Here is a 10039-nt window from a genome sequence, read left to right on the forward strand (position 1 = left end):
CAGATTCTGGTGAATTATAGTAAGATTACTCTTTTTATGTGTTATGTTATTTTTCAAACGTAAGTTTCTTTGAAAGCGCTTTAATAGATTTCAGTCATAAAACGTAATTTAAGCCCACTCCTGCCAACTATATTTATATTTACACGATATACTCGTTGCAAATACCACATACGTTTTTGATGCAAACGATGAAAATTGTTAAAGTTTGTTATTTTGTCTAAAAATTTGCTTTTTTTAATTTAAGTATTAATTTTTTTCCAAAGTCACTCTTTTAAAAGACTTCAATCAATTCCTGTCAACAAATACCATGTATTTCTGGCGACTAAATCACTACTCTTTCAAAATAAAACGTCATTTTAAGCAAAATACGTAGTTCGCATAGGCTAATAATGTACAGCAGCGCACTGTAAAATACATGATATTGCGTATAAAAGCTTAACCGTATCGTTATATCATATCACGTGAGGAAAATCCAATAGTTTTATATAAGTGTGAAGATAAATAGTTTCTCCATTTTCATGTAAAATTTGATGAAAATCCAAGCTATGGTTGAGGAGATATGGGCCAAAACACACATTTTAAAATTGGATTTTTTGTACCTTAGAGACAATGCTGGCCATAAGTGTTGGGACGGTTTGATAGGGTAATGTAAATAAACCCCCCACTCCCCGATCAATGTTGAATCCTACTATTTTTTTTTTTTGGTCACATGCGCGCCTAGTGGCACCCAACATTGATTGGTGGGGTAGGGGGAGGGTTGGGGTGTTAGGAAAGGGTTTAGGCTTGTCACCAAAGAAACCTCCACTTTATCACGTTAACAATAACGGAAATAAGGCAATAATATAGTGTACGTTTTCCATAAGTGTCCCAACACATTTTGGCCATGGTTGTAGGAAAATAAAAAGATCTATGCAAAATATCCCTCCTATTGTAGTGTCAGTATTTGCAGAGGAGCAGCTTCATGGATTCCTCCATGTTCCAAGCCCTGGCAATCTTTTAATCATTCCTCTTGCATATGATGTCCTCCTTATTGTACTATTTACCTTCTTTCTTTTCACCCGCTGTAGTTTCCTGTGATTCTTGTATCCCTGCATGAGCCACAGCAGCACCAAACATATCATCAAAATGTGATGTATCAGACATTTTGCCAACTACTTCTTCAAAATCTTCAGACTGTCATAATAGTAAAAAAAAAACATGAGAACATTGAGCAATGATGTATGGTACAGTGATAAAATATGTATACTTTTAATGACTTGATTGAATTCTATCACTATGGACCACAAAAGCCTCATCCCAATGGCATAGTCCAATAACCTCAATTACATAATCATAGTGCAAATTTTGACCTCAAGTTGCAAAGTATGAGTTTTTGTACCCAAATCTTCAAATGTAGTTCTAGTGATCACATCACCCAGGCTCTAAAATAAATGTTAGATTTTTACAACAATTTACATAAACAATCATTAATTATCTTTTAGGGCTCATATTGAAATACCCTACCACGTTTTTTTTTTTTTTTTTGGCAGGATTCCCCTCGCTAAGCGCGCACCTCAGGAAAGCTCGGTCATAAAACAGATGGATTATATGCATCAGTGATACACCCTGCCCAGGATTTTAACAAAAGAAGGCTAGCATAGGAAAGCTGCAGGATGGCGCACACCTTCCTGTGTAAGGGAATTTCAATATGAGCCCTTAGTAATACCCAATGTAAATGTTGTCAGGTCTCAGTTACTGGGACTAAGAGAAATATGGCATTCTTTTGCTCTGATTAAGCGCTCTGTTAATGAGTGACATACGCAGAGCTTTGTTTTCCCTTCACAGGGGTGAAAACAAGCATTGACATAATTTCCTGAAACTGCTTTAACATTTCCTGAAAATGTGTATTTCCCTGTACTTTATACAGGGAAGATCCAAGCAAAATGCTGTAACTGTAATCTGTAACTTTGACATGTTTGATCCCATAGGATTGTAAATTGAGACTTGAGTTAAGCTTACAGTCATCCTTACTCGAGAACTCCAGATTTGAATTTGCACACGATAGACTAGTTACGCATTCAACATGTTCGATGCTTGAGTGCTTTGCTATCATTTTTCGGTCAGTGGTGCAAGTTTTTGCACCGGAGGTTATTTATTCTGTTAATGTTGAAATTTGGATGAAAGTTATTTCGATGAGTCAACTGTATTTTTTGAGCAAGATTTGCCTATTTTTGGACAGTCTGAGAATTTGCTGAAGTGTATTTTAGCAACACTTTTGATGCAATTGCCTGTCATGATTGGCTGGGTTTACTTCGCAACTGCCATTGCTTTACACGGTGTCATGCTTCAGCGAATCCCACTAGATTTTGAATGCAATGGTCTCTAGCCTAGAATGTGTTCAAAGCTATCGGTGAGCAAATTCTTGGCTGGACTGCTCGAGCAATGTCGTCTATGCCATTCCATTAACCGTGTTAACTCTGTCTGTATCAACATGATAACTATTTAATCATTTGCAGTAAACCTTTGACGATCTCAAGTGTATTTTAAGCATACATTTGTAAATCGCGCGGGACATCGCGTAATTACTGCGTCGGACGCACTTGTCTCTGAGACTGAATGGCTGCTGAGGCGATCTGCTGTTCCCGAGTGGAAATTTATATATGAACTGTGCGCCGTACGCGTTGTTACAGTGTAGCTCTGAATTTGCAACATCACGGTAGTCGCGCTCGTCAAAGGTTTACTGCAAAATATTATATATTTACATTGTATAGACCTGTATAAAAGGTGAATTCAAATTTGCCATCAAACCGCATCATTTTATATATCAAATTAAAGCACTTGAGTAAAGAAAGCCAAAACTGAAAACCGTTTTGTCATAGCACTTTCCGTAGCAAAGTTACATCTTGTCAAAGGTTGACTTTCATCAAAAATATTCAGCCAACAGTTTTATGCATCAATTAAGAAACAAAACAGCATAGTCTCATGATAGTGCAGCTTTTCTAGGTGGAACTGCTATCACAATCCCTCTAAAAGTCCATGTCATGATGTGCGATTTTCTCATCACAAAAATAAATCATATATTTGGGTCAAGCATGTCAAGTGATGAAGTACATGTACAAGATATTTTATGTATTGTAGGTTTCCTACAAATCTTTTCTTTTAAGAGGGTACTACACCCCTACCCAATTTTGTGCCTATTTACATTTTTCTCACAAATTATAGCGCATTGGTGACAAGTAAGATATGTATATTATAGGGGCAAGGACTACAACTACTGCACTGGAAATTTTATTTCAGCACAGACAACAGTTTGGGAGTTACAGTCAAAAATGAGGGAAAACCAATATTTGATCAATTAGACAATAATAATTGCGCACCATCTATTTTGAGGTCATTGTGTGAAATCAGAGGGTTTTGTTTTGGGCTAACCGCTCCCTCGGAAAAATACAGAGGCCCAAAACAAAACCCGACAATTTCACACAATGACCACAAAATAGATGGTGCAATTGTCATTTATTACCGTCGTATCTAATATTTTGAACAAATCAAAATGGCATTTTATGTTATTTTATGCCATAAAACGCTGTTAAATATAACCAGTTTTAATCATTGTTGTAACCTACCCTACAAAAAAATCAACCAGGCGAATATAATATTCGCGTCAACAACAAGAGCTACCAATCACAGAAGAGCAACGGCATCGGCGAGGCGTAGTGCGTTGCCATAACGCGTAAGCTTATACCAGCACGCTGCAAGAGAAGTCATTGTTGCACATCCGAGTCATTGTGAGTTATTAATGACCTGCGCAATTAGTGCGCGCGGTCAGGCAATCAATTTCTTTTGATTGGATTACAGGCTTCGCGTATATTAATGAGGTTATGAATAAATCAATAACTACTTGCTTTGAGTTGCTGAATTTTCAGTACAGTACCGGTAGTTGTAGTCCTTGCCCCTATAATATACATATCTTACTTGTCACCAGGCAATGTGCTATAATTTTTGAGAAAAATGCAAAAATAGGCAAAGTTCCAGTTCCCCACACGTTTGAACGGGAATTGGATTGGGTACTTTTTCGATGTCTAGTGAGCAAATTTTTTCAATATTTTGAGAAAATGATGTCAAATTTTCTATTCTGTATTGTTTGGTAATAATGTCTTTTGCCAATAGTATGTTTAAAGTTGTAATTTTGTGTTTTTGATCGCAAAGATCGGATATTTTCGTTCCCGATTCGAATTCTGAACCCTTCGCAAGGGTGCCGATTTCGCAGAACTTTGACGATAATTTTGCCTTTTGGACACTAAAATGCTTTCGATCCTTAATTTTGTTTCAACCGAGTCTTAAATTAGCAAGCACAATACGGTTGGTACCACTTTTATATACATTGATGAAATTTTAAAGATTTTTTTTTTTTTTTCTAACCGGCGCAAATAGTAAGTGTGTATTTCCCAATGACATCCAAAACGGCGTATATAGAACTGGCAAGCGAGTCTAAATCTTTTTGATGAAAGTCAATCTTTGACAAGATGTAACTTTGCTACGGAAAGTGCTATGAAAAAAAGGTTTTCAGTTTTGGCTTTGTTTACTCAAGCCAATGGCTTTAATTTGATATATAAAATGATGCAGTTTGATGGCAAATTTGAATTCACCTACACAGCCGTTTTCGCCAAACGTTTGTCAAACAATTGCCGAGCACAAACGTTTGTCAAACATTTTCGCAAACGCCCGTAAACGTTTGGCAAACGTTTTGATCGCTAAATGTTTGTCAAACGTTTGCATGTTTGGCGAAAGCGGCTATGTAGCATACCTATAAAGTAATGTAAGCATGTAACTTGTAAGTAACTAGATACAGACTTTAAGGTACATATTTCGAGGTGCATAACAGACACAAAATTTGTGTCATAACAAACACCAAATTGGTGTCGATGACCTGACATGCATGCATTCTTTTGTGATGGTCTTTCAATTTGTGTCGGTGTCCTTGGCAGACTTGACTATGCTTCAGTGGTCATGAAAGGATTCAATAGATAACCTCTGCCCCACTAATCCCCAGCTATTGTCTGAAATTGCACCTCGGAAGATATATTATAACAACTCAGTCCCTCAAATGATAGTCATATAACGACCAAAAGATAAATGACTGACTATCATTGAGGACCGAGTTCCGCAGTCTAGTAAGTAACATGCATTATATTTATAAGCTTAGCTCAAAGAGTCAAAAATCGAATGTTAAAAAACTTACCCATACTAAACTAAGTTTCCTTACTTGTAGTTTTACTAATTTTGAGGTGATTTCGAACCGACAAGTGGCAGAAAATGCTTATTTCAGGAACTGATCTCGCATTTCGATTCAGCTGATGGACGCGGCCATCTTGAAAAAGATGAAAATACAACAACACTACGTTCATTCACAAAATATTGTGTAAAATCAGTAACTTACGGTCACTTGATGAAACTAATGCAAATTAGAGGGGGTGGTGGGGGGGGGCACTCGCTAAAAATGGGTAACGGGGATGTGCACATTGACCCCTTTTTATAATTCCCTCTCACCCATTGACCACCTTTTTTTCTTTTACTAAGCTCCCTCTCAAGCTCTCTCACCCCAAAGACCCGGGCAAATATTGCCCGGACAGGCGATTTGCGCGGAACTTTTTTCCGCGCAATTCCGCAGCAATTGGCTATTTTTTTCCTATGGGCAGGGATACATGATTTGCACTGAAAAAAGAGTTCGCGCAATTCCGCGCAATTTGCTATTTTTTTCCGCGCAAATCGCCTGTCCCTGATTTATGACCCCTTTTTTGTCACCAAAAGACAGGCTAGTTTTCAAGATGAATTTTTGGAAAAATTTCTGAAAATCTCTCATTGAATTCATTTCAAGCTATTTCATGAATTTTCGAAAATTTGTATCAACTTTTATATCTTGACCCACAATTTTCCCCAGTCTCACTAGCTCTCACTGAACGACCCTTTTTTGGTCTGCAGTCTAACCCCCTATAGCTCCCTATTGGGGCCTATTAGCTCCTATTTTGGGGCAGAGGCTTTGAAAGACTGTCAGGCTCTCACCGAAAGACCCCCAGTTTCGAACTTCTGTCCGCATATCCCCGTCACTTCCAAAGTGGAGTGCCCGGCCTCCCGGGTGTTTCGCTGAGAATTTGAAAGTGGACCCATCAATAAACCAATTTTTCAGACAATTTGGACCTTTCGATTAAATTGGCAGCAAAATTGAACCTAGGGGCTCTAGGCTACAGTGACGCAACTAAATAGGAACACGTAGGCCCTACCCCCGGGTAGACCCCCCCCCCAATTAATTGCAAAATTTAGAAAAATCCTACTAATATTGCCAAAACATGGCTTGTGCCCCCCCCATCAGACCCGGTGCTGCCCATCGCGGTGGTGCCCCCCCCCCAAGTGACCCAGGCTATGCCAGCAATAATTTATTATGAGCTCGGGGCAAAGATTTTAGCAGGCCAAGAGGGGAGCAAGCAATTTTTTTCAGGCCGAGAGGAGGTGGCAAAGGAGGGGGCAAGCAATTTTTGGCACACATTTATAACACGCTCTCAAAAGGCTAGGAAAACACTTCCCGGGATGGGAAAACACTACAGAAACATTCAAATATGCAAAATTTCCTGCTCACTAGCTATGCTATTGCTCGCATTATTTATATAGGCCTAGGCCCTAGACCATTTTAAGTTTGCCAATTGGGATGTGCAAAGGGGGGAGGGCAAATGTTTTTGGCAGGCTGAGCTTGCTGGAGGTACTACCCGTATGCATTGGCAACATCGGCGCTGGTATATTTTCTTTACTTAGAGCCACAATATTAGCTCATATTATAACATTTCTGTAAAAATAGATTTATTTTCCATAAAATGTTAGCTTTTACTGTCAGATATGTCCCCTTTTAATTTTGACCAAAAAAATGCATCACCAAATTTTGACAGCTTGTTATTTAAGTCACAAAACATGTAATAAAGTTGATTTTTTTGTGCGAGGTTTCCGAATTTTGCATCCAAGGCCCAAAAATTATCAAAGTCCAAAAAAAGTGCAAAATTCGGACCCCTTGCATAAAAATTAGTCACTACTGATCAACTTAATTATATGTTTTTTTACTTAAATAACAAGTTGTCAAAATTTGGTGATAAATAAAGATAGCAAACAAAGCAAAAAACATGCAAATAATAAATTTTTAAAAAAATTGCCAAACACACGTTTTAGATGATGATTCAGTAGGCAAAATCTGAAGGATTTAGTACGTAAAATCACAGGGCAAAACGGCTATAATTGGCCGCACGCTTAGAATAAAATAGCCAATAGGCCGAATGCAAAGCTATAAAGAAATGTTAAAATGAAGAAGCTGACCAAAATTTCAAAATTTCTTATATAGCAGAGATTATCAGGAATGTGAAGGAAAAAATAAGAAACAAAACAAAACAAAGTCTGATCAAAGTCCGATGCCTATTTTGGGTTAAATTTGTCATTATAGATTATGTTTGAGGAAATATAGAGGAAAACTAATTTTTTCTTGGAATTATAGATTAATCTGTAAGAGTCAATTAGGGAATCATGTTTCACCATTGTTCATCACCAATAAACAATGATGCGTCCACGTCGTCAGCGTGGTTTACTTCTCATGTTGTTAATGGGTGATGAACAATGATGAAACATGATTGAATACCTTTCAACAATGAAAACAAGCTAAAGATCGTCTATTAAATTTACATAATTCCTTCATTCGGAATGTCCGTTTGTCATTGCCATTCAACCTTCTCTGTTGATATCAGCAATGAAACTAAAGAATAAAGCGGTAATGTTTATTGGCTGCTACTTCCAACATAAGACAGTGTTTACGCATAAGTTCCAGGCACAACAAATTTTACGCGCTTTCGCAACGATGCGTTTGCATATACGCTACTGGACTGTGGATTCATCACCGATTAACAACGCTTGGCTCCTGTACAAAGGTATAGGAAAAAATGCTGAATTACAAAATAACAATGAATCATTTTAGTCACATCAAATCAATTTTATTTACCCATCACAAAATACAAGTGTAAAATGCAGTGAGAAGTGGCCATTAAGGTCTGTTACATGTGGTGAAAAATCAAAAATAGTAATACTGTCCATCCATAAGTTAGTATGTGTACTGAATTCAATCTAATTAGTCAATCTACCCAGCAAACACACATTTATTAAAACGTTTTTACCTAAACCAACACCCAAACTATAACTTGTTTAAAACGTTTTTAAAATGTTTTGTGTTTGCTGGGTAAGACCTCATTCTTTGAAATTTGTCTAGAAATAAAGACACCAGTGATCCAAAATCCCAAACAAAATGCAAAATCAAAAGTTGCATATTGCTCCATTGCATGCCCTATTGATTTGTACACAGAGTGTTCTCGAACAAGAGAACTAGCACCATATTTTCCATTGTGCAGAACATTAAAACGCAACTTTAGATTTTGTTCCATCCTTGGGTTTTCAGACCCCAATTCTTTAATTCTCAACCAATTTCAACAAATCAGAGCAGGTCGGCCCTGATTTGGTAAAATGATCTAACTTGAAATCGCTGTTTCAAGAAAAAAGAGCTTTAAGTTTGAACACTTGACTTTTTCTTTTTGAATAAAATAATTGAGATAGCTCATTTTACCACATTAAATACACAAAAACTGACAAAAAGTGTCAAGATAGGTTCTGCTATCTTCAAAATGAAGATAGCAGAACCCAACCCACATTACCCAAGATATGGATTTATTTCAAAATGTCCAAATTTCAAGTTAGATTGAAACCAAATTAAGGCCGAGGTATTGGCTGCTGGTTTTAATGTTTGACATAAATAAATTCTGTCCTTTGAGTACAGTATCACATGGTAACAAAATAGTTTATTCCATAGAAAATATGGAAATTTAATTTTCCCTGATACTGATACATGATTCTAAACTATAAACGCAAAATCATGCAAAAATAAAAATGCATGATTATCTAAAATATATTTGCATGTACCACTACCTAGATTGGCATACTAATTCTATTATCATGAAATGCATCATTATCAAGAGTGAAAATAAGAGAGCTTGAACCAGGGGGCCACTTTGGCAAAAAAGTTGCCCTGGTTCACCAAGATTTGGAGTGAACCAGGGGCCACTTTGGATGAACTAGGGGCGACTTACCCATAATGAATTTGAAATGTGGCTATCACTACCAGGGCTCCCGCTAGCCTTGAAACTTGTTAAGCTTACAGGTAATTTCTATTTTCCATGTTTTATGTTAAATTTAAGAGTTGGGGAGTGTCGGAGAAAAGTGTTGGGAGAAAATAGGTGTCGCTCATCAATATTATTTTGCCTTGCCACAGGCGCACTTGCATAGTTTCTGGGGGCAAAACGGCGCCTCGTTGCCCGCTTAAAACCACCCTTGATTATTATTCTGCACCATAAATGCTTACATTTGTAGGTTGTCTTTCTTTACATAAGCTCTGGTTGTAAATTACTCCAGAACCTAAGATACTAATTAGGTTGAATACAGAAGTGTGAATAGCATAGGTACGGCTAAAAATAAAATCAAGTTTGCTTCCCGTAGACTTGTTTTTTGTTTTTTTAATTTTTAGCATCAGGATATATGGCAACATGTGCCCACAGAATTAGAGAAGGAGAACCGGGACTTGACCGCCATCATGATACAGGCATGGAGCAAAAACTGGGGGTATTCGATTTCACTCGGAATGCGCTCGAGGTATTAGTTGTCATGCAAGCGTGACATGGATGATGGGCACATTTGAGAGACGCACTTGATGCGACCTGCACACACGTACCAAGACAATTCAGATGAGATGCAGAATTGTTTCCGTTCGTCTCCGCGCACCATCGTCAAGGACCCAAACACCCCCAATTTTCTCTCTATAGCTGATGGTGTGATTGTACGTGGCTGTATAGGGAGTCCTAGTTCTCCTTCTCTAATTCTATGGTTATGCCACAAATTACATATATTGTCAAATCAGTGCAGAGCATGTTAGATATGAAAATCTATAGTTTTATGAAAATTATAGTTTGAGTTTCACAGGCTATTTAGTGTT

At 37.5% G+C, this 10039-nt stretch overlaps 1 protein-coding gene across 2 annotated transcripts in view; it reads right to left on the reverse strand.

The window, feature by feature from the left end:
• LOC140156915 (integrin-linked kinase-associated serine/threonine phosphatase 2C-like) overlaps positions 1–5351 on the reverse strand; it is a 51161-nt gene extending 45810 nt beyond the window's left edge. The window contains exons 1-2 of one of the 2 annotated variants that reach the window (XM_072179958.1): positions 5243–5351; positions 1044–1173 (exon numbers count right to left, since the gene is read on the reverse strand). In XM_072179958.1, coding sequence (XP_072036059.1) covers positions 1044–1143 — 100 coding nt within the window. In that variant the 5' untranslated portion in view covers positions 1144–1173; positions 5243–5351. Of the gene's footprint in view, positions 1–1043; positions 1174–5218 lie in introns of both variants that reach the window. The other variant, XM_072179957.1, reaches the window with a different exon arrangement.
• Positions 5352–10039: the final 4688 nt, after the last annotated feature.

The sequence above is a fragment of the Amphiura filiformis genome, chromosome 7 (assembly GCF_039555335.1).
Source record: "Amphiura filiformis chromosome 7, Afil_fr2py, whole genome shotgun sequence".
Lineage (NCBI taxonomy): Eukaryota > Metazoa > Echinodermata > Ophiuroidea > Amphilepidida > Amphiuridae > Amphiura > Amphiura filiformis.